General features: G+C 36.7%; 1 protein-coding gene across 2 annotated transcripts in view; it reads right to left on the minus strand.

Annotated features, from left to right (window-relative positions):
* LOC149796086 (phosphoserine aminotransferase-like) overlaps positions 1-26,673 on the minus strand; it is a 28,571-nt gene extending 1,898 nt beyond the window's left edge. Inside the window, exons 1-7 of one of the 2 annotated variants that reach the window (XM_089965997.1) lie at positions 26,610-26,673; positions 25,954-26,023; positions 23,488-23,693; positions 16,288-16,365; positions 15,735-15,829; positions 5,862-6,031; positions 1,059-1,187 (exon numbers count right to left, since the gene is read on the minus strand). In XM_089965997.1, coding sequence (XP_089822123.1) covers positions 1,059-1,187; positions 5,862-6,031; positions 15,735-15,829; positions 16,288-16,365; positions 23,488-23,693; positions 25,954-25,988 — 713 coding nt within the window. In that variant the 5' untranslated portion in view covers positions 25,989-26,023; positions 26,610-26,673. Of the gene's footprint in view, positions 1-1,058; positions 1,188-5,861; positions 6,032-15,734; positions 15,830-16,287; positions 16,366-23,487; positions 23,694-25,953; positions 26,464-26,609 lie in introns of those variants that run through there. The other variant, XM_089965996.1, reaches the window with a different exon arrangement.
* Between the last annotated feature and the right edge of the window lie 570 nt (positions 26,674-27,243).

A 27,243-nucleotide genomic window follows, 5' to 3' on the forward strand; every position in this document is an offset into this window, starting at 1 on the left:
GACGCTGACTAACTCACTAATAAGCAATAACGTCATGAAGAAGGTCAGTTCCTCGTCATCATGACCAATACTGACTTACAAATGGAACATTGAACAGCGATAAATTGTACAATGCAGTGCAATATACAACACAGGGTATCCCTATAACATTACGATTACAAACGACAGGGAGTCTGATACTATGGTCCAAAAGTGGGAGAATCTCCAGATACAAAGTGGATAAGTGAGATGGTGTGGAGAACAAATGAAGCATGAATTTAATGTTCTTTCATTACCACTTGCATACGTATTGATTTAAAATGTTAATAAAGGTAGTTCTCACAGTGGTGCACAGAAAGAAAGATTTCTTTGTGATCTACAAGAAGTCCTCACTGTCGTCCACAGAACGTAAAGATCTCTAGGATCTATAAGAAGTCCTCACTGTCGTCCACAGAACGGAAAGAGCTCTACGATCTACATGAAGTCCTCACTGTCGTCCACAGAACGTAAAGATCTCTAAGATCTACAAGAAGTCCTCACTGTCGTCCACAGAACGTAAAGATCTCTAGGATCTATAAGAAGTCCTCACTGTCGTCCACAGAACGTAAAGATCTCTAAGATCTACAAGAAGTCCTCACAGTCGTCCACAGAACGTAAAGATCTCTACGATCTACAAGAAATCTTCCCTGTGGTCCACAGAAAGAAAGATTTCTTTGTGATCTACAACAAAAGTTTATAACGATGGTTCTCAGAGAGCTCTAGTGCAGTTATTTTATAATCCATTTTTTAAACATTAAAAAAATCTCTTCGTGGTAATGGTGGAAACTAAGATAGTGAAAGCACCCTTTTTGTGATAATGGTTTAAAACTATGGTAAGCAATGTACTCAGTTCGTGATAATGGTGGAAAACTATGGTAATGAAACACTTTGTTCGTTTTACTGGTTGAAAACTAAGTTAATGAAAACACTCAGATCGTGATAATGGTTGAAAACAAAGGTAATCAAAGCAGTTATTGCTGTCTTGTGCTTACACATAGAATCCAATAATTATATACAAATTATCGTTACCTTCTACTTACACATAAAATCCACCGGAGTTGTCAATTACGTCATAAACAGCTGATGACTTTTGTATCGAATTTATTTCCATCTGACGCACACCTCCTTGACGCTTAGTCCACTCAAACACTAGTCCGGAAATGTAAATGCTGAAAAAAGCAAGAGTCTCAAATGTGCATGATATCGCTCACCTGGCTTACAAAACTTGACAGCTGACTATTCAACTAAGCTGCATTATGCAGTTTAGTCAAAATTTAACCCTATATAAATTCTACCCTTAATTTTATGTCATGTTGTAGTTCCGTTAACATTTTTTTCCCCAAAGACATAGGCATATCTAGTTTGCATGATAATGGATATCAGGAATGCTCTTGACCTCATAAACCAATTTACCAAGTATATATTCCCAGTATATTGGAATATAATGTACAGGGATAACAAGGTTAGCTCATCTGATGTAATAACAGTTCATTTATATACCCACATTCCCGCATGTTATGCAACCTGACAAAAACAATGATGTACGTTTTTACTAGCTTTATGCAAACTTCAATTCCAATTTGGTCGCTCGGCTAATCCGATGCATGACAACCTCATAAATGGATACAGATTTTGCTCAGAATCAAACTCATCCAAACCTTTGAGAATATCAGACAATTTGACAATTTTGATGACAGTATATTGCGAAATATTCATATGCTCAGTCAGTCAAATTCAATATTACGTAATTAACATGCGTGAATCTCGCTCGTAAGTATGCTCAACAGAGATCATGCAGATATAAGCACATTTACCAAGTTTGATCAATGACTATGGTAATTGCAGTCTTTCCAGAGTAAACAAAACCCAGATGCAATACCAGATTAAAAACATGTATAGATTTCGCTAATGTGTGGACCAGCTGAGCCCGTCAGATGTAAGAACACTTTATATATATATGGTGGAAACAAAGACAGTCAGTCTGATACTAGATTACTGCAATAATATGCATGGATTCCCAACATTCTCTAAATTTTCTGTGATCGTTATGATCTAAGTCCATATTCCACGTGTGATAGAAATTGGATTATTACAATGGTCTTTAAAATGTTAACAAGCTCAGTCGACCAGCTGAGAGACCACAACATTAATGCGTGTGGATCTCGCTTATTATCGAACTCAACGAGATCTGGAGAATGTATAATACCATATTCCATGTTTTTTATATAAAGAAGTTTAGCCAATCAGATGCAAGTTCACATTATATTCTCTGCATTACAGACGTTTTCTGAGATCCTGATTTCTATTTTGATCAAAATGGTATCATAAATTTGATATCTGAATGGTAAAAACTCAGCCAACCAGATGAAAGAACAACTCATTAGTATACATGGATCTCGCTTACATTCCAACACCTCTTCGATCGGCATGAAATTCCAATTCTTGATCAAAATCACAGAACAAGCGTTGTCTCCAGAATGGCAACAGTCAAATATAGACTTATGGACGACATACGACTTGTTTATTCAGAAATATGAAATGATATGCCTGCTGTACCCTGTAAATGAGATAAACTTCAGTCGGCATGTAACATGCTGTTGGGGAAAGGCGGGCATGTTACATGTTCATGAGGAAAGACGGCATGTTACATGCTCATGAGGAAAGACGGGCATGTTACATGCTCATGAGGAAAGACCGACATCTTACATGCTCATAAGGAAAGAAGGCACGTTACACGCTCATGAGGAAAGAAGGGCATGTTCCATGCTTATGAGGAAAGAAGGGCATGTTACCTGCTCATGAGGAAAGACGGGCATGTTGCCTGCTCATGAGGAAAGACCGACATGTTACATGCTCATGAAGAAAGACCGGCATGTTACATGCTCATGAAGAAAGATGGGCATGTTACATGCTCATGAGTAAAGACCGGCATGTTACATGCTCATGAGGAAAGACGGCATGTTACAAGCTCATGAGGAAAGACGGGCATGTTATATGCTCATGAGGAAAGACGGGCATGTTACATGTTCATGAGGAAAGACGGGCATGTTCCATGCTCATGAGGAAAGACCGACATGTTACATGCTCATGAGGAAAGAAGGGCATGTTACATGCTATGAGGAAAGACCGACATGTTACATGCTAGTGAGGAAAAGCGGGCATATTACATGCTCATGAGGAAAGACCGACATCTTACATGCTCATGAGGAAAGAAGGGCATGTTCCATGCTCATGAGGAAAGACCGACGTGTTACATGCTTATAAGGAAAGACCGGCATGTTACATGCTCATGAGGAAAGACGGGCATGTTGCCTGCTCATGAGGAAAGACCGACATGTTACATGCTCATGAGGAAAGAAGGGCATGTTACATGCTATGAGGAAAGACGGGCATGTTACCTACTCATGAGGAAAGACCGGCATGTTCCATGCTCATGAGGAAAGACTGGCATGTTATATGCTCATGAGGAAAGACGGGCATGTTACATGCTCATGAGGAAAGACGGGCATGTTACATGCTCATGAGGAAAGACCGATATCTTACATGCTCATAAGGAAAGAAGGCACGTTACACGCTCATGAGGAAAGAAGGGCATGTTCCATGCTTATGAGGAAAGAAGGGCATGTTACCTGCTCATGAGGAAAAACGGGCATATTGCCTGCTCATGAGGAAAGACCGACATGTTACATGCTCATGAAGAAAGGCATGTTACATGCTCATGAAGAAAGATGGGCATGTTACATGCTCATGAGTAAAGACCGGCATGTTACATGCTCATGAGGAAAAACGGCATGTTACAAGCTCATGAGAAAAGACGGGCATGTTACATGCTCATGAGGAAAGACGGGCATGTTACATGTTCATGAGGAAAGACGGGCATGTTCCATGCTCATGAGGAAAGACCGACATGTTACATGCTCATGAGGAAAGAAGGGCATGTTACATGCTATGAGGAAAGACCGAAATGTTACATGCTCATGAGGAAAGACCGGCATGTTACATGCTAGTGAGGAAAAGCGGGCATGTTACATGCTCATGAGGAAAGACCGACATCTTACATGCTCATAAGGAAAGAAGGCACGTTACATGCTCATGAGGAAAGAAGGGCATGTTCCATGCTCATGAGGAAAGACCGACGTGTTACATGCTTATGAGGAAAGAAGGGCATGTTACATGCTCATAAGGAAAGACGGGCATGTTTCCTGCTCATGAGGAAAGACCGACATGTTACATGCTCATGAGGAAAGAAGGGCATGTTACATGCTATGAGGAAAGACGGGCATGTTACCTACTCATGAGGAAAGACCGACATGTTACATGCTCATGAGGAATAACGGGCATGCTACATGGTCATGAGGAAAGACCCGCATGTTACATGATCATGAGGAAAGACCGGCATGTTCCATGCTCATGAGGAAAGACCGGCATGTTACATGCTCATGAGGAAAGACTGGCATGTTATATGCTCATGAGGAAAGACGGGCATGTTACATGCTCATGAGGAAAGACCGAAATGTTACATGCTCATGAGGAAAGACCGGCATGTTACATGCTCATGAGGAAAGACGGGCATGTTACATGCTCATGAGGAAAGACCGGCATGTTATATGCTCATGAGGAAAGACCGGCATGTTACATGCTCATGAGGAAAGACCGGCATGTTACATGCTCATGAGGAAAGACCGACATGTTACATGCTCATGAGGAAAGACGGGCATGTTCCATGCTCATGAGGAAAGACCGACATGTTACATGCTCGTGGTGAAAGCCGGGCATGTTCCATGCTCATGAGGAAAGACGGGCATGTTACATGCTCGTGGTGAAAAGACATCTGTTGTAAAGATGTTCAATAGAGAGCTCAGTTATTTGCTAATTAAATGGGAAATCTGCATATATAGAATCCCTGATGCAAACGTTTGCAAGTATAATGATGCTATTACAAAAATGATGTCCATGTCTTACTCTGGCAATGCCAGATATGTGCGAGATTGGAATCAGCATGTGTGAGATTGGGATCAGCAGGTGTGAGATTGGGATTGGGATCAGCTGTGACATTCCTCAACCTTTTTACCTACCTGTGTGGGTAGAGTATTGTAGAACCGTAAACCGACCTGTATGTGGCTCTTTGTGGGTAGAGTAATGTAGATCCATATATCTTCCTGTACGTTGGTAGAATGTTGTAGAACCGCAAACCTACCTGTATGTGAACATAGTCTTATAGAATTGTATACCTACCTTTATGCAGATAGAGTTGTAGAATCTGATATCTACCTGTATGTGGATAGAGTGTTGTAGAATCGTATACCTACCTTTATGCAGATAGAGTTGTAGAATCGGATATCTCCCTGTATGTGGATAAAGCGTTGTAGAATCGTATACCTACCTTTATGCAGATAGAGTGTTGTTGTTGTTGTTGTTGTTGTAGGGTTTAACGCCATTTTTCAGCACATGATAGGCTATACATGGCGACCAGTATTAATGGTGGAGGAAGAAACCGGGAAAACCCCGGAAAGAATCACCGACCCTTGAGAAGCAACTGGCAAGCTTTCTCACATACCCACATTGGCCGAATCCGAGACTCGAACCCACGCAGACAGAGGTGAGATGGCAGTGATCCGTAACGGTGAGCGCTTTAGACCACTCGGCCACTCGGGGCCCCTCAGACAGAGTGTTGTAGAATCGTATATCTACCTTTATGCAGATAGAGTGTTGTAGAATCGTATATCTGCCTGTATGTGGATAGAGTGTTGTAGAATCGTATACCTACCTTTATGCAGATAGAGTGTTGTAGAATCGTTTATCTACCTGTATGTGGATAGAGTGTTGTAGAATCGTATACCTACCTGTATGTGGATGGAGTGTTGTAGATGGACTTATGTTCCGCTTGAGTAGTGAAACATAGTACAGATGGAGTGGTGGATAGAGCTTTTCCTAACAGGTCCTCACGTACTATCACCAGTGTTACCCCAGCACAACCGATGTTCTTGTGGGCTCCAGCAAATATCAAACCAAACTTAAATTATACAAAAGTTATTAATTGGCTCGAATGAAATCACAGGGTATTCACTGAGATATGGTAAAACAGCAGTAACCTTACATAACCACGAGTTTAAACGGAAAGCAGTTTGCTCATCTTCGCAAGCCATTGTTCCGATATGTTAACCTTATCTATGCTTATGCAGATCGACCAGATGATTTAGTGCTTTGTCCTAGCGACATCAATTGGATGTCATGATTTGTCTTCCTTTTTACGTAATGCCAACTAACCAGTATAGTGTAACAGCGGTACATTGTACAAGGGTTGTAAATGATGGAAGCAATTGACTTCAAAAGACCACTTTGTAAGTTTAACATCGATAGTATGACAGCGTACCAGACAGCGGCCATTACATGTGCTTTTGAGGTAAAGGATCCATTTGTACAAGCAGGGACTGGCAGTTGAAACTTGCTTGTTCATGAGTCCATTCCAGGTGTGTGCTCCCCTTGTCTCGATCATGTAGGAACATAGTTCAGATTTGATCAATATAATTTTGATTGGATGCAATGGCCTGCTGCCTCATCCAATGCAATTCACAGACGCAAAAACACTGAAATGTATAATCGATCCGCCAAGGTGTATAGGATTAACATTTCGGTACCCTGGCTAGCAACGATGCAGTTTGCCTATAGCTCGTTAAATTCTGTTGAAACTATAAATAAAAAGTTCATTCCTCAATTAATTTAAAAATCTGTATAGTAAACTATACAGACAAAAAATAAATTTAAAAAAAATCAAAATGAAGAAAGATAACGTAAATATTACATTTAAAGAAAATTTATTTGAATGTTTGATTCAATTATACTTGCTGCCAAACATTCCTTTGTGGAAATGATTTCGATGAATTATGTAACTTCACACGAACATGCCACTAGTCTCGTGCATTGGTGTTCAATACCCAACGCTAATGCCATAACGAATGTTTAATGAGGATATATACTAGACTAAAACTGTACAGAATATCCTTTACGACTGTAATTGTAAGACTCTCTTGATGGCCGTTATAGTGTTGAGACTTCACTGTGGTTGAACTAGAATAGCTGCACAAATCCGAAGTGGTTACATAGAATGCCATGTTATCGTTTGACAGTCTTGATAAGATTTCAAATTTATGGATTATAAAAGAATCTAAACTCTTTCACATTTTTTGAAAATCTAATAGCATCGTCAAAATTAGGGATAGAAACAAGCCAGCCGAATTCCCTAAGTCTGTGTACAAGTTATTTTGTGTACTTGTACTAATATGATTCAAGGTGTCGGACAGAGGTAAATGTCCGAGCGGAAGTAAAGTGTCCAGACGGAGGTACAGTGGACGGAAGGATGTACTGACCGAACATCAGTCAATAAGTTCACGCTGCAAGTAGCTTGGTAATTATTTAAAGGAAGAAAATCAATGCATTTCACCCTATAAGCAAAAAAAAATTATGTATCAAAGTATAACGAGTTGTACATCAAATTATGAAGAGGTCTGTATCAGATTAAGAAGATTTTTACATCACATTATGAAGAGTTCTACATCAAATTGTGAAGAGTTCTGGGGCAATGCATGAAGAGTTGTACATCAAATTATGAAGAGTTCTGTATCAAATTATACATCAAATTATGAAGAGTTCTTTGTCAAAGCATGAAGAGTTCTACATAAAATTATGAAGAGTTCTGTATCAAATTATGAAAAGTTCTACATCAAATTATGAAGAGTTGTACATCAAATTATGAAAAGTTCTACATCAAATTATGAACAAGTCTGGGTCAATGCATGAAGAGTTCTACATCAAATTATGAAGAGTTATGTATCAAATTATGAAGAGTTCTGTATCAAATTATGAAGAGTTATGTGTCAAATTATGAAGAGTTCTGTGTCGAAGCATGAAGAGTTCTACATCAAATTATGAAGAGATGTATCAAATTATGAAGAGTTCTGTATCAAATTATGAAGAGTTATGTGTCAAATTATGAAGAGTTCTGTGTGAAAGCATGACGAGTTCTACATCAAATTATGAAAAGTTCTACATCAAATTATGAAGAGTTCTGTGTCAAAGCATGAAGAGTTCTACATAAAATTATGAAGAGATCTGTGTCAAAGAATGAAGAGTTCTGTGTCAAATTATGAAGAGTTCTGTGTCAAATTATGAAGAGTTCTGTGTCAAAGCATGAAGAGTTCTACATCAAATTATGAAAAGTTCTACATCAAATTATGAAGAGTTCTGTATCAAATTATGAAGAGTTCTGTGTCAAATTATGAAGAGTTCTGTATCAAATTATGAAGAGTTCTGTGTCAAAGCATGAAGAGTTCTACATCAAATTATGAAGAGTTCTGTGTCAAAGAATGAAGAGTTCTACATCAAATTATGAAAAGTTCTACATCAAATTATGAAGAGTTCTGTATCAAATTATGAAGAGTTCTGTGTCAAATTATGAAGAGTTCTGTGTCAAAGCATGAAGAGTTCTACATCAAATTATGAAAAGTTCTACATCAAATTATGAAGAGTTGTACATCAAATTATGAAAAGTTCTACATTAAATTATGAAAAGTTCTACATCAAATTATGAAGAGTTGTACATCAAATTATGAAAAGTCCTGTATCAAATTATGAAGAATTCTACATTAAATTATGAAGAGTTCTGGTCAAAGCATGAAGAATTATACATTAAATTATGAAGAGTTCTGGTCAAAGCATGAAGAGTTCTACATCAAATTATGAAGAGTTCTACATTAAATTATGAAAAGTTCTACATCAAATTATGAAAAGTTCTACATCAAATTATGAAGAGTTGTACATCAAATTATGAAGAGTTCTGTGTCAAAGCATGAAGAGTTGTACATCAAATTATGAAGAGTTGTACATCAAATTATGAAAAGTTCTACATTAAATTATGAAAAGTTCTACATCAAATTATGAAGAGTTCTGGGTCAATGCAGGAAGAGTTCTACATCAAATTATGAAGAGTTCTGTATTAAAGCATGAAGAGTTGTACATCAAATTATGAAGCGTTCTGGGTCAAAGCGTGAAGAGTTCTAGGTCAAATTATGAAGAGTTGTACATCAAATTATGAAGAGTTCTGTATCAAAGCATGAAGAGTTCTACATCAAATTATGAAGCGTTCTGGGTCAAAGGATGAAGAGTTCTGTGTCAAAATATGAAGAGTTGTACATCAAATTATGAAGACTTGTACATCAAATTATGAAGAGTTCTACATCAAATTATGAAGAGTTCTGTATCAAACATGAAGAGTTCTACATCAAATTATGAAGAGTTCTTTATCAAATTATGAAGAGTTCTGTATCAAAGTATTTTGAAATCAGCAACAATGCATGAAGAGTTCGGTAACAAAGTTTTGCAGGCTTTGTATCAAAGCATGCTAAACTTTGTATTAAACCATGAAGAACTCTGTATCAAAGCAAGAACGCTGTATCAAAGCAAGGATTCTAAAGCAAGAACTCTGTATAAAAGCAATAAGAACTCTGTGCCAAGCATGAACAGCGCTGTAAAAAAAAGCATGAAGAACTCTGTGCCAAGCATGAAAAACTTTTTATCAAAGCACGAAGATCTGTGTCAAAGTATGAAGAGCTCTTTATCAAGGCATCAAATCATAAAGAGTTACGTATCAAAACATGAAGAGCGTTGCGTCACAGTATGAGGACCGCTGTATCAAAACACGAAGAACCTTGTATCAAATTATCAAGAGCTTAATGTTAAAGCATGAAGAGTTTTATATTAAAGTATGTAGAGTTCTTTTTCATCGTACGAAGAGTTTCGTATCAACGCTTGACGAGTGTTGTATCAAAGTATGTAGAGTTCTTTTTTATCGTATGAAGAATTTCGTATCAATGCTTGACGAGTGTTGTATCAAAGTATGTAGAGTTCTTTTTCATCGTATGAAGAGTTTTGAATCAAAGCTTGACGAGTGTTGTATCAAAGCATGCAGAGTTCTTTTTCATCGTATGAAGAATTTCGTATCAAAGCTTGACGAGTGTTGTATCAAAGCATGTAGAGTTCTTTTTCATCATATGAAGAGTTTCGTATCAAAGCTTGACGAGCGTTGTATCAAAGTATGAAGAGTTCTTTTTCATTGTATGAAGAGTTTCGTATCAAAGATTGACGAGTGTTGCATCAAAGTATGTAGAGTTCTTTTACATCGTATGAAGAGTTTCGAATCAAAGCTTGACGAGTGTTGTATCAAAGTATGTAGAGTTCTTTTTTATTGTATGAAGAGTTTCGTATCAACGCTTGACGAGTGTTGTATCAAAGTATGTAGAATTCTTTTTCATCGTATGAAGTGTTTCGTATCAAAGCTTGACGAGTGTTGTATCAAAGTATGAAGAGTTCTTTTACATCGTATGAAGAGTTTCGCATCAAAGCTTGACAAGTGTTGTATCAAAGTATGTAGAGTTCTTTTTCATCGTACGAAGAGTTTCGAATCAAAGCTTGACGAGTGTTGTATCAAAGTATGTAGAGTTCTTTTACATCGTATGAAGAGTTTCGTATCAAAGCTTGACGACTGTTGTATCAAAGTATGAAGAGTTCTTTTTCATTGTATGAAGAGTTTCGAATCAAAGCTTGATGAGTGTTGTATCAAAGTATGTAGAGTTCTTTTTCATCGTATGAAGAGTTTCGTATCAAAGCTTGACGAGTGTTGTATCAAAGTATGTAGAGTTCTTTTTCATTGTATGAAGAGTTTTGAATCAAAGCTTGATGAGTGTTGTATCAAAGCATGTAGAGTTCTTTTTCATCGAATGAAGAGTTTCGAATCAAAGCTTGATGAGTGTTGTATCAAAGTATGTAGAGTTCTTTTTCATCGTATGAAGAGTTTTGAATCAAAGCTTGATGAGTGTTGTATCAAAGTATGTAGAGTTCTTTTTCATCGTATGAAGAGTTTTGAATCAAAGCTTGACGAGTGTTGTATCAAAGTATGTAGAATTCTTTTACATCGTATGAAGAGTTTCGAATCAAAGCTTGACAAGTGTTGTATCAAAGTATGTAGAGTTCTTTTTCATCGTATGAAGAGTTTCGAATCAAAGCTTGACGAGTGTTGTATCAAAGTATGTAGAGTTCTTTTACATAGTATGAAGAGTTTCGTATCAAAGCTTGACGACTGTTGTATCAAAGTATGAAGAGTTCTTTTTCATTGTATGAAGAGTTTCGAATCAAAGCTTGATGAGTGTTGTATCAAAGTATGTAGAATTCTTTTTCATTGTATGAAGAGTTTCGTATCAAAGCTTGACGACTGTTGTATCAAAGTATGAAGAGTTCTTTTTCATTGTATGAAGAGCTTCGTATCAAAGCTTGATGAGTGTTGTATCAAAGTATGTAGAGTTCTTTTTCATCGTATGAAGAGTTTCGTATCAAAGCTTGACGAGTTTTGTATCAAAGTATGTAGAGTTCTTTTTCATCGTTTGAAAAGAGTCTCGAATCAAAGCTTGATGAGTGTTGTATCAAAACATGTAGAGTTTTGTATCAAAGCTTGACAAGTGTTGTATCAAAGTATGTAGAGTTCTTTTTCATCATATGAAGAGTTTCGAATCAAAGCTTGACGAGTGTTGTATCAAAGTATGTAGAGTTCTTTTTCATCTTATGAAGAGTTTCGAATCAAAGCTTGACGAGTGTTGTATCAAAGTATGTAGAGTTCTTTTTTATTGTATGAAGAGTTTCGTATCAATGCTTGACGAGTGTTGTATCAAAGTATGTAGAGTTCTTTTTCGTCGTATGAAGAGTTTCGTATCAATGCTTGACGAGTGTTGTATCAAAGTATGTAGAATTTTTTCATCATATGAAGAGTTTCATATCAAAGCTTTACGAGTGTTGTGTCAAAGTATGAAGAGTTCTTTTTCATTGTATGAAGAGTTTCGTATCAGATTGACGAGTGTTGTATCAAAGTATGTAGAGTTCTTTTTCATTGTATGAAGTGTTTCGTATCAAAGCTTGACGAGTGTTGTATCAAAGTATGAAGAGTTCTTTTTCATCGCATGAAGAGTTTTGAATCAAAGCTTGACGAGTGTTGTATCAAAGTATGTAGTGTTCTTTTTATCATATGAAGAGTTTTGAATCAAAGCTTGACGAGTGTTGTATCAAAGTATGAAGAGTTCTTTTTCATTGTATGAAGAGTTTCGTATCAAAGCTTGACGAGTGTTGTATCAAATTATATAGAGTTCTTTTTCATCATTTGTAAAGAATCTCGAATCAAAGCTTGATAAGTGTTGTATCAAAGTATGTAGAGTTTTGTATCAAAGCTTGACGAGTGTTGTATCAAAGTATGTAGAGTTTCTTTCATCGTATGAAGAGTTTCGTATCAAAGCTTGACGAGTGTTGTATCAAAGTATGAAGAGTTCTTTTTTATTGTATGAAGAGTTTCGTATCAAAGATTGACGAGTGTTGTATCAAAGTACGTAGAGTTTTTTTATCATATGAAGAGTTTCGTATCAAAGCTTGAAGAGTGTTGTATCAAAGTATGTAGAGTTCTTTTTCATTGTATGAAGAGTTTCGTATCAACGCTTGACGAGTGTTGTATCAAAATTTGTATGTAGAGTTCATTTTCATCGTTTGAAAAGAGTCTCGTATCAAAGCTTGACGAGTTTTGTATCAAAGTATGTAGAGTTTGTATCAAAGCTTGATGAGTGTTGTATCAAAGTATGTAGAGCTCTGGATCAAATAATAAGGTTCTCTGTATCAAAGGTTGAAGAGTTCTTAACAAAGCATAATGAGTTTCGTATCAATTAATGAAGAGTTCTGCATCAAAACAAGAAGATCTCTTAATCAAAGCATGAAGAAGAATTGTCTATTAAAGCATGAATAAATCAAAGCATGAATAGCGATGTATCAAGTACAAAGAACACTGTATCAAACCCGAAGTGTTCTGTATCAAAACATGAAGAGCCCTGAATTAGAGCATGACCCGCAGTGTCAAAGCATGATGCTCTGTGTCAAATAATGAAGAACTCTGTGTCAAATAATGAAGAACTCTGTGTCAAAGTTTGAATAAGTCTGTATTAAAGCATGAAGAAATCTGTGTCAAATAATGAAGAACTCTGTGTCAAATAATGAAGAAATCTGTGTCAAATAATGAAGAACTCTGTGTCAAATAATGAAGAACTCTGTGTCAAAGTTAGAGGAGCTCTGTTTCAAGACTTGAAGAGTTCTGTATCTAAGCATAACGAGCACTGTTTCAAAGTGTCAGGGGCTGCATATCTAAGCGTGAAGAACTGTGACAAATATGACGAGGTCTGCAGTAAAGCATGAAGAGTTCTGTCTCAACGAATTAAGAGTTCTGTATCAGCATGAAGTGTTCTGTCTCAACGAATTAAGAGTTATGTATCACAGCATGAAGTGTTCTGTCTCAAACGAATTAAGTGTTCTGTATCACGTCATAAATGGTTCTGTCTCAACGAATTAAGAGTTCTGTATCACAGCATATATGATTCTGTCTCAATGAATTAAGAGTTCTGTATCACAGCATGAAGGCTTCTATCTCAACGAATTACGTGTTCTGTATTACAGCATGAAGTGTTCTGTCTCAACGAAGTAAGTGTTCTGTATCACAGCATAAATGGTTCTGTCTCAACGAATTAAGAGTTGTGTATCACAGCATGACGTGTTCTGTCTCAACGAATTAAGTGTTCTGTATCACAGTATGTCGACATGGTCTTGCATGAAAGCATGTCGACAAGGTCTTGTAACAAAGCATGTCGACAAGGTCTTGTAACAAAGCATGTCGACGAGGTCTTGTAACAAAGCATGTCGACAAGGTCTTGTAACAAAGCATGTCTACAAGGTCTTGTAACAAGGCATGTCGACAAGGTCTTGTAACAAAGCATGTCGACAAGGTCTTGTAGCAAAGCATGTCGACAAGGTCTTGTAGCAAAGCATGTCGACAAGGTCTTGTAACAAAGCATGTCAACAAGATCTTGTAACAAAGCATGTCGACAAGGTCTTGTAACAAAGCGTGTCGACAAGGTCTTGTAACAAAGCATGTCGACAAGGTCTTGTAACAAAGCACGTCAACAAGGTCTTGTAACAAAGCATGTCGACAAGGTCTTGTAACAAAGCATGTCGACAAGGTCTTGTAACAAAGCATGTCGACAAGGTCTTGTAACAAAGCATGTCTACAAGGTCTTGTAACAAAGCATGTCGACAAGGTCTTGTAACAAAGCATGTCGACAAGGTCTTGTAGCAAAGCATGTCGACAAGGTCTTGTAGCAAAGCATGTCGACAAGGTCTTGTAACAAAGCATGTCAACAAGATCTTGTAACAAAACATGTCGACAAGGTCTTGTAACAAAGCGTGTCGACAAGGTCTTGTAACAAAGCATGTCGACAAGGTCTTGTAACAAAGCACGTCAACAAGGTCTTGTAACAAAGCATGTCGACAAGGTCTTGTAACAAAGCATGTCGACAAGGTCTTGTAACAAAGCATGTCTACAAGATCTTGTAACAAAGCATGTCTACAAGGTCTTGTAACAAAGCATGTCAACAAGGTCTTGTAACAAAGCATGTCGACAAGGTCTTGTAACAAAGCATGTCAACAAGGTCTTGTAACAAAGCATGTCGACAAGGTCTTGTAGCAAAGCATGTTGACAAGGTCTTGTAGCAAAGCATGTCGACAAAGTCTTGTAACAAAGCAGGAAGTGCTCTTTTAAAAGCAGGAAGAGTTCTGTATTCAGTCATCAGGAGCTTTGTTTGACAGCATGAATACTTCTATATAAAAGCATATAAGTGAGTTTAAATGACGCGATTCAAATGGTACAATATATCATATAAATTCAGACACTATTGGCAGATTTTCTCAATGATAAGAATGGTACCAAATTCTAATCGCTTTTAACGTCACTGCTGAGAATAATACAGAGTTGTACCAGCTTTTAACATTACTGCTGAGAATAGTACAGAGTTGTACCAGCTTTTAATATTGCTGCTGATAATGGTACAGAATTGTACTGGCTTTAAAAATGACTGTTGAGAATGGTATGCAGTTGTACCAGTTTTTTCATTACTGCTGAGAATAGTACATAGTTGTACCAGCTTTTAACATTACTGCTAATAATAGTATAGAGTTGTAATGGCTTTAAAAATCACTGCTAAGAATGGCACAGAGTTGTACTGGCTTTAAACATCACTGCTGATAATGGTACAGAGTTTTATTGGCTTTACAAATCACTGCTGAGAATGATACAGAGTTGTACTAACTTTACAAATCACTGCTGAGAATGGTACAGAGTTGTACCAGCTTTAAAAAATCACTACTGAGAATTGTACAGAGTTGTACCAGCTTAAAATCACTGCTGCAAATGATACAGAGTTGTAACAGCTTTTAACATGACTGCTGAGAAGGGTACAGAGTTGTACTGGCTTTTAACATCACTGTTAGGAATGGTACAAAGTTGTACTGGCTTTAAACATGACTGCTGAGAATGGTACAGAGTTGTAACAGCTTTTAACATTACTGCTGAGAATGGTACACAGTTGTACTGGCTTTAAACATTACTGCTGAGAAGGGTACAGAGTTGTAACAGCTTTTAACATCACTGTTAAGAATGGTACACAGTTGTACTGGCTTTAAACATGACTGCTGAGAAGGGTACAGAGTTGTAACAGCTTTTAACATCACTGTTAAGAATGGTACACAGTTGTACTGGCTTTAAACATTACTGCTGAGAATGGTACATGGCTTATAGCATGCCATCTTACCTTGCTGACATCAATATGCCTAGACAGGATGTTGGAGGACATATCACAGACTAGAGGAATGCCATTCGTTTCTGGCACAAACTGAAATTCCACACCTGCAATATAAAGTGAAAGAAAACATATCTCATGTAAACAAATAAAGTGAGAAACATCACATCAGAAATTCCTGAGAAGTGTGTTGTAACTTAGGTGTCCATATCCTATACGATTTAGATTTATATACCCGAATAATGCAAACTATGATCAAAGAACAAATTTGAATCAATAAATATATTTGAGCATTCCAGTACAAATGAATACATCATAGAATTTATACACTCTTAGAATTCGGAAGAAAACTCAATTATAAGATCATGCTTCTCTCTTTACTTGTTAAGTAGTAACTGATAAATATGCAGTGTTGACTTTATTTCCTTCATGCTAGCTCCTGAGTTTGTTTTGTTTTATTTAAATAAATAATTACCTCAAATGCAAGCACTATTTAAAGGTAAATATCGAAATTTATTCATTCATTCTTTAAGATCCATAATAGTTATCAAACGATCTATCTTACCATTGATTGTCTCGTTAGCACAATAATACACATAAGAAGCATCCGGGTTAAGGTTCCATGTTGACTGGTCAGGTATTACTGCAACAAAACAAAATAAATAAATTGTATACATGTCGAGGTTATGATCAGGACACATATCACAAAAGGTTTATCCAAATGTTTTGGATTACTCATTTGTGTGACTCTAGGTTTCTTTGCATATAATATTATGTGAATGCACTCTAGTACGACATATACACAGTTAATACATTCAATCAGTATATATGCACAGTGATTGTACTCCACAAGAACATATACACAGTGAATATACTCCATCAGCACATATCCACAGTGAATATACTCCATCAGGACATATTCACAGTGAATGAACTCCATCAGGACATATACACAGTGATTGTACTCCACAAGAACATATACACAGTGAATGTACTCCATCAGGACATATCCACAGTGAATGTACTCCATCAGGACATATTCACAGTGAATGTACTCCATCAGGACATATCCACAGTGAATGTACTCCATCAGGACATATTCACAGTGAATGTACTCCATCAGGACATATACACAGTGTATGTACTCCATCAGGACATATACACAGTGAATGTAATCCATCAGGACACATTCACAGTGAATGTACTCCATCAGGACATATACACAGTGAATGTACTCCATCACGACATATTCAAAGTGAATGTACTCCATCAGGACATATTCACAGTGAATGTGCTCAATCAGGACATATTCAAAGTGAATGTACTCCATCAAGACATATACACAGTGAATGTACTCCATCATGACACATTCACAGTGAATATACTCCATAAGGATATATACACAGTGAATATACTCCATCAGGACATATACAGTGAATGTACTCCATCGGGACATATTCACAGTTAATATACTCCATCAAGACATATACACAGTCAATGTACTCCATCAGGACTTATACACAGTGAATGTACTCCATCAAGACATATACACAGTAAATATACTCCATCAGGACATATACATAGTGAATCCTCTCCATCAGGACATATTCACAGTGAATGTACTCCATCAAGACAGATTCACAGTGAATGTACTCTATCAGGACATATACACAGTGAATGTATTCCATCAGGACATATACACAGTGTATGTACTCCATCAGGACAGATTCACAGTGAATGTACTCTATCAGGACATATACACAGTGAATGTACTCCATCAGGATATATACAGTGTGTACACTAAATCAGGACATATTCACAGTTAATATACTCCATCAGGACATATACACAGTGAATATACTCCATCAGGACATATACAGTGAATGCACTCCATCAAGACATATCCACAGTGAATGTACTCCATCACGACACATTCACAGTGAATATACTCCATAAGGATATATACACAGTGAATATACTCCATCAGGACATATACAGTGAATGTACTCCATCGGGACATATTCACAGTTAATATACTCCATCAAGACATATACACAGTCAATGTACTCCATCAGGACTTATACACAGTGAATGTACTCCATCAGGATATACACAGTGAATGTACTCCATCAGGACATACACAGTGAATGTACTCCATCAAGACATATACACAGTAAATATACTCCATCAGGACATATACATAGTGAATCCTCTCCATCAGGACATATTCACAGTGAATGTACTCCATCAAGACAGATTCACAGTGAATGTACTCTATCAGGACATATACACAGTGAATGTATTCCATCAGGACATATACACAGTGTATGTACTCCATCAGGACAGATTCACAGTGAATGTACTCTATCAGGACATATACACAGTGAATGTACTCCATCAGGATATATACAGTGTGTACACTAAATCAGGACATATTCACAGTTAATATACTCCATCAAGACATATACACAGTAAATATACTCCATCAGGACATATACATAGTGAATCCTCTCCATCAGGACATATTCACAGTGAATGTACTCCATCAAGACAGATTCACAGTGAATGTACTGTATCAGGACATATACACAGTGAATGTATTCCATCAGGACATATTCACAGTGAATGTACTCCATCAAGACATATCCACAGTGAATGTACTCCATCAGGACACATACAGTGAATGTACTCCATCAGGATATATTCACAATGAATGTACTCCATCTGGACATATTCACAGTGAATGTACTCTATCAAGACATATACACAGTGAATGTACTCCATCAAGACGTATTCACAGTGAATGTATTCCATCAGGACATACACAGTGAATGTACTCCATCAAGACATACACACAGTGTATGTACTCCATCAAGACATATTCACAGTGAATGTATTCCATCAGGACATACACAGTGAATGTACTCCATCAAGACATATACACAGTGTATGCACTCCATCAGGACATATACACAGTGAATGTACTCCATCAGGACATATACACAGTGAATGCACTCCATCAGGACAAATTCACAGTGAATGTACTCTATCAGGACAGATTCACAGTGAATGTACTCTATCAGGACATATACATGATACGCAGTGAATGTACTCTATCAGGATATATACACAGTAAATGTACTCCATCACAACATATACACAGTGAATATACTCCATCAGGATATATACAGTGAATGTACTCAATCAGGACATATTCACAGTTAATATAGTCCATCAGGACATATACACAGTGAATGTACTCCATCAGGACTTATACAAAGTGAATATACCCCATCAGGACATATACAGTGAATGTACTCCATCAGGACATATTCTAAGTGAATGTACTCCATCAGGACATATATACACAGTGAATGTACTCCATCAAGACATATACACAGTGAATGTACTCCATCAGGACATATTCACAGTGAATATACTCCATAAGGATATATACACAGTGAATATACTCAATCAGGATATATACAGTGAATGTACTCCATCAGGACATATTCACAATTAATATACTCCATCAGGACATATACGTAGTGAATGCATTCCATCAGGACATATTCACAGTGAATGTACTCCATCAGGACATATTCACAATTAATATACTCCATCAGGACATATACGTAGTGAATGCATTCCATCAGGACATATTCACAGTGTATGTACTCCATCAGGACAGATTCACAGTGAATGCACTCTATCAGGATATATACACAATGAATGTACTCCATCAGGAGATATACACAGTGAATGTACTCCATCAGGACTTAAACACAGTGTATGTACTCCATCAGGACAGATTCACAGTGAATGTACTCTACCAGGATATATACACAGTGAATGTACTCCATCAGGACATATACACAGTGAATATACTCCATCAGGATATATACAGTGAATGTACTCAATCAGGACATATTCACAGTAAATATACTCCATCAGGACATATTCACAGTTAATATACTCCATCAGGACATATACACAGTGAATGTACTCCATCTGGACTTATACACAGTGAATGTACTCCATCAGGATATATACAGTGAATGTACTCAATCAGGACATATTCACAATTAATATACTCCATCAGGACATATACACAGTGAATATACTCCATCAGGACATATTCACAATTAATATACTCCATCAGGACATATACACAGTGAATATACTCCATCAGGACATATTCACAGTTAATATACTCCATCAGGACATATTCACAGTTAATATACTCCATCAGGATATATACACAGTGAATATACTCAATCAGGATATATACAGTGAATGTACTCCATCAGGACATATTCACAATTAATATACTCCATCAGGACATATACGTAGTGAATGCATTCCATCAGGACATATTCACAGTGAATGTACTCCATCAGGACATATTCACAATTAATATACTCCATCAGGACATATACGTAGTGAATGCATTCCATCAGGACATATTCACAGTGTATGTACTCCATCAGGACAGATTCACAGTGAATGCACTCTATCAGGACATATACACAATGAATGTACTCCATCAGGAGATATACACAGTGAATGTACTCCATCAGGACTTAAACACAGTGTATGTACTCCATCAGGACAGATTCACAGTGAATGTACTCTACCAGGATATATACACAGTGAATGTACTCCATCAGGACATATACACAGTGAATATACTCCATCAGGATATATACAGTGAATGTACTCAATCAGGACATATTCACAGTAAATATACTCCATCAGGACATATACACAGTGAATGTACTCCATCTGGACTTATACACAGTGATATACTCCATCAGGACATATACAGTGAATGTACTCCATCATGACATATTCTAAGTGAATGTGCTCCATCAGGACATATACACAGTGAATGTACTCCATCAGGACATATACACAGTGAATGTACTCCACAAGATCATATACACAGTGAATGAACTCCATCAGGACATATACACAGTGAATATACTCCATCAGGACAGATTCACAGTGAATGTACTCCATCAGGACATGTACACAGTGTATGTACTCCATCAGGACATACACAGTGAATGTACTATATCAGGACATATTCACAGTTAATATACTCCATCAGGACATATACACAGTGAATGTACTCCATCAGGACATACACAGTGAATGTACTCCGTCAAGAACATATACACAGTGAATGTACTCCATCAGGACATATACATAGTGAATGCACTCCATCAGGACATAAAAACAGTGAATGCACTCCATCCAGACATATACACATTGAATGTACTCCATCAGAACATATTCACAGTTATAATACTCCGTCAGGACATATACACAGGGAATATACTCCATCAGGACAGATTCATAGTGAATGTACTTTATTACGACATATACACAGTGAATGTACTCCATCAGGACATATACACAGTGTATGTACTCCATCAGGACATACACAGTGAATGTACTCGATCAGGACATATACACAGTGAATGCACTCCATCAAGACATATCCACAGTGAATGTACTCCATCAGGACACATACAGTGAATGTACTCCATCAGGACATATTCACAGTGAATGTACTCCATCAAGACATATACACAGTGAATGTACTCCATATCAAGACATATACACAGTGAATATACTCCATCAGGATATATACACAGTGAATGTACTCCATCAGGACATATTCACAGTGAATGTACTCCATCAGAACATATAAACAGTGAATGTACTCCATCATGACATATTCACAGTGAATGTACTCCATATCAAGACAATTACACAGTGAATGTACTCAATGAGGACATATACACAGGGAATGTACTCCGTCAGGACATATTCACAGAAAATGATCTATCATGCCGTATGTGATTGTTATATCTATGGAATCGGGGCAATTAAGATTTTATGGTAGACCGTTACAGTCGTAGAACTCGATAATAAGGAGAAAAGTTACTAAATACAGAAATATAATCCAATGCAATGTTTTATTTTCGTAACTTGCTTTTGCTTCCTTGATGATAATAATTGTAGATTGAGCATTTTGTATTCGTACAAACCTAATATACTTATATAGATCACGTGATACATTGATGGACGATATGTAAACATTATATATATATATATATATATATATATATATATATATATATATATATATATATATATATATATATATATATAATTGATAATTTTCAAATGATCCTTTGATAAAAGTACTCCATATACTGCAAATCCTACTTTTCTTTGAACATACATACATATACGCATAATAACGATTGATAATGTTCAAATGATACACTGAATCTATGGAATTCATATTGCATATACTTAGGAAACAATCATACTGGGTTTGTTTAATCTTAACTATTTCACATACATTTTTATACGTTAAACTCCATATGCTATTTTATGTTTGTGGTAAAATATATTTACAACACACCCTCTAAAAATATTCGAACAATCGTGAACGGTACATTATTGTTGTTTAATAGCCTTCCATGCAGGCATGACTAGTTGTCTCCAGAGATTAGTGATTCAGTGAACTGGGACTCAGATCAAAGCATAAAGTCCTAAACTAAACCTACTGTGCCGAAACTATTGTTAACTTATTAGACCTACCATGACTGTGACTTCTGACCTTTAAACCCCAGGCTCTAGACGTCTCTTTAAAGCCCAACTGCAAACTATTCATGCATTTTGGACATGGAACTTAATCTAAATAAGAAAACGTTTATACTGCAAATCCTACTTTTCTTTGAACCACAATGATCATGAATTTTAACATTTTGAGCCAAAGACCAATATACCTATTCAGTGCCTTAAGGTCAAGCTATGTTCAAGGTAACTGTTTGTAACGTATTTGTTTTTTTTACTGAAGAAAAAATGTTTCATTATTTTCATGCAAACACACAGTGACCTTGGCCCTTGAAGTCAGACCGAATAATGAAAAAGGCTTTTTTCTTGCCAACGGGTAAGTTATCAGCATACTCTTGTTGTGCAGACATCATTTATCTTTCTTTTAATCACAGTAAAAATTGACGGGTCACCAAAGTAAGTTTTGTTTCTTTCCAAGTGATATCAATCCACAGAGCTGGCTCGAGATCTGTGATGTAGAATTAATGTTAAAATGTGATACTTTTCTTCTGCTATTACTTTGCCCTTTTGATACAAAAACAAATGCAAAAATTCCTCGGTGTTGTGAAGTTGTGTGATGTTTAATTGATGTTATTGCGGAAAATGTTTTCCTCTTCCAACCACAGTGCCTTCACGTTTAGGCACTAAATAAATTCATTTGTTTCCTACCCACGTGCAAGGCATCCACAAAGTTTGATCCTATGATCCTTTTACAATTTGACCCCAACATCATTAGGTTATTTCCTTACTCCAAGTGTGAGAAAAAAACCTGTAGTAATTATAGATGGGTGAAAGCTCATGATATTGTGTAGAAACGAAACTGGTAAAATATGGACGGACAGACGGGCAGACGAACAAAATCATAATAATATATACTCCACTTGATGGCGGGAATAAAGCAGGGATAAAATATCCGATCTTTGGATTTGTTGGCTATTGCATTGGAAATGGAATCATTGCGCGTTTTATGTCATGATTAAAAAGGATCATTTTGGGTACAAACAATGGAGGTTTCTGGAAATTAAGCTTAGAGGAGTTGATATATAAAACTGAAAATGTGCATTACTGTTATATGCATTGCGCTTAGAGGAGTTCATTGTAAACCATTAACAATCCCCTGACGACTCACCAGTATAGCTCTCGAGTTTTGGGATCACCCTTTTAATTTGTCCATACTTTTCCGCCTCCTTAGCCGCCTTTGAAGACCAGCTGCCTGTAATAACGTAGTCCGCGGTGTGATCCGGTTTCAAGTCCATCATGTTAAGAGGGATTGCTGAAAATTGGCCAGTCCCACCACCTTGCAAGAAAAGTACTTTGTAGTTGTCAGGGATATTTCTGTTAAAAGAAATCAAAACAAATTACTCTCAAAAGTTAAAATTTTCTCCTTTTCTTCCATAAAAGCATTATAATGTGGAGTGTAATGACATTTGCGTTAAACCCAGTGTTTAGCATTTGCACAAATACAACGACAGAATCTGTTATTTTACCTTCAGCAATCAAGTCAGCAAAAATATAGCGATCACGTCAGCACAAAATAGCCATAGCAATCACGTCAGCATAAAATAACCATAGCGATCGCGTCAGCACAAAGTAGACATTGTGATCACGTCAGCACAAAATAGCCATAGCGCTCACGTCAACGCCATAGCAATCACGTCAGGACAAAATAGTCATAGTGATCACGTCAGTACAAAATAGCCATAGCGATCACGTCAGCACAACTTAGCCATAAAATCACGTCAGGACAAATTAGCGATAGCGATCTCGTCAGCACAAAATATCCATAGCGATCACGTCAGCACAAATTAGCCATAGCAATCATGTCAGCACAAAGTAGCCATAGCACACGATCTAGCACGAATTAGCCATATAAATCCAGTCAAGCTAAAGTTTATGGTACACTATGTGATGTATATTTCCTACCACGCCTTTCCTTTTTCTTGTCTCTTTAAAGATCCGAGAGATTGTTTTGTTTTTGTCGTTGTTTTTGTTGCGGATGGGAGGCGCTGGAGGGGTATGGCGAGGTAACAATTACGGAACAATTGTTCCTGTTGGGTTATTCCCCCGGCAATGACAGCAATGTTTTTTCATATGCCGAAGACGACTGTAGCGTTTTCCTAGTTGAATTCAAGGAACAATAGCACTGTTTTCGTTATAAATTAAACGCCATGCTGAATGAAGTTAGTGTTTTTTATTTTGAAACACACACACACACACACACACACACACACACACACATATATATATAGAGAGAGAGAGAGATCCCAAAACAGAGCTACTATCCCTGGATCCTACAGGACTATGCTTGATAATATTATGTAGACCGTTAGACATGAAGAAATACTGTTATCATGCAGGTTAGAAAATTGTGCTCCACGGAGTTTTGAACCCATCAGGTGTCTATTCCAGCAATTTCGTTACATATTTTCGGGTGATGTGCACAAGGTCGAGGCGATATAGGGACTGAGTTTTGCAGGCAAGGCGATAGGTGCAGTAATCCGAGGAGCCGGGTTCATTTATCTCATCACATGTAAGATCTATAGCCTTCAGTGTGTCGGAGAAACTGAAAAGCTGCACGAAAGGATCAACCTTCATAGATCTGACTGGATGACAAAGAAGCTGCACAGAATCCCTGTCGCAGAACACTTTTCCTCCCATGGCCACACTTTCGGTGATATAACACTTATTGCAATTGCTCACAACCCCGACTGGAATCTCCAAACCGGGAAAGAAGAGGAATCTTACTGTATACGCCGCCTTAGAATGTTGAAATGCGGTTTAAGCTAAGAAGACTAGAAAACGAAAACCATACACAAATAAAATATATTTTGCAGCCGACACATTTTCTTTTAAATAATTCTCTAAATTGGCTTGATTGCCTATGGTACTATAACAATGAAATATCCGGGATATAATTTGCGCTTACATAAATTTACATTAAATAACAGACGCCTTTGTGGCTCATTAATTTCTCGGTCAATACAAATATTTTCCGGTATCAGCAACAAGCTGAAATAAACTAGTTTAAACATAAGAAAGTTAAAAGGTTAAATTCCTGTAGATACAACCATGTAAAGTGTCGCAAACATAACCGTTTTTTTTTCTGTTTTAGTTGTTTGTCTTGTCTATGTTTTGTATTTGCCTTTAAAAAAGACTCATTACAGAGACGAAAGCGCTCAGGCGAGCTAGATACAAGTTTCATACTGTTCGTTGTCAGTTTATTGCATTTATCTTAATCAATCCCAGATACACATGATCCCTTGCTGGATCCAGTGCACCTTGAAAGGATTGTTATTCGCCATATGATTTGTATTCTTTAATATATAATACATATATCATAAATTTGGTAATTACAATAAATGAGGGAATATATATATATATATATATATATATATATATATATATATATATATATATATATATATATATATATATATATAATGCATTTTACAGCAACACCCCCTATCGAAAATCAAGTAAACACGTGCAGTATGTAGATATTTATTCCGTAATTATTAATTCAAAATTGAAAGAAAATTCATATAGTGTTCATAACAAATATATAGACGTGACTCATTCTGTGTATTTTACTTACAAAAGTTGTCTCACACATGTCTCTGCGTTGCTCATTATCTTGGAGAACTGTGGCGATCTGTGACTGAGTTCTGAAGAAAAACAAATTGGGCAATACATTATATCATAAATTTGGTAATTACAATAAATGAGGGCATTTCGATATGACATCAACTACTTGATTACAAGGAAATGTGATGTATTTTGTTCTTGACTCCTTTTAAATCCCAAAACTTTGATCACTTATGTTACAAGTAATTATAGCCATATGCTGTACAACCTGCCTAAGTGGACATTGCCACTAAATGATAACTACTCAAACAGTAGATGTAAATATCCATTTGCATAACTTCACCATTGTCTTGAAAGTATAAAAAAAAAATGCAGCCCAGCTAGGAATACATTTATGGGCAAGATCCGGCTTTAGGACGATGGATCGATTTGGCCCAATCGGGACAAGCTTTCACAAGGGCCAATCGCGTTAGTTATTTTGAAAAATATATCTTTAGAGAGTAATTTTAAAGCGATGACAGAAAATTTTAAGTTCAGTATCATATAAAACGTTATTTTAAAAAAAATCTTCTCCAAATGTCGTGCTCATAGGAGGCCATGCACTTAAATCCGTGGGGCCGGCCAAAATGATCCAAATCGAGCTCCACGTTTTGCCAAGGCCCTTACTTCCAATGATCCGATTGAAAATCGTTTATAAACATTCATTATAATGTCCTGCATTAGGTTGCTCAACATTTAATGTTTATGTAATTAATAAAAACTACACTATACATTTAACCATCATTAAGTAAGAATGACAAATTGCTTAAAGAGATAATTTATGACTTTCGTGTCAGTGAGCAGCACGCTACAAATATATACATTTTAAAACAGCGCACGTGAACAATTGCTGAATGTTACATGACAATCATCTGACTACAAGTGATGCATGCCTGAACAACTGCGTGCTCGTTGTAGTCGACTGTATCATTTGACTCGGCCTATCGCCAGTTAAACTGCTGTGAGTGACGACGTTTACTCTCTAATATGTACTTATTCTCGGTTAGAAAGTCTTGCTTGATATCTAACTGATGAGTTCATTATTAAGTAATTGTTTAATTATGTGAAATGTTTAACTGTTTAGCGAGCTTGAATGTGTAATTGGACGAAGTAATTTTAAGCCATTTTGGTTTATTTTGTTTCTAAAATTGCTGCATAGATATTCATGTTAATAATTAATGCTGCTTTCACATCAGGCATCAACAAGAAGCACCGCATTACAATTCCAAGAGGGGGAAAATAGCCGAGATTATTGCATTGA

The sequence above is a fragment of the Sinohyriopsis cumingii genome, chromosome 7 (assembly GCF_028554795.1).
Source record: "Sinohyriopsis cumingii isolate HCF-2022 chromosome 7, ASM2855479v2, whole genome shotgun sequence".
Taxonomy (NCBI): Eukaryota; Metazoa; Mollusca; class Bivalvia; order Unionida; family Unionidae; genus Sinohyriopsis; species Sinohyriopsis cumingii.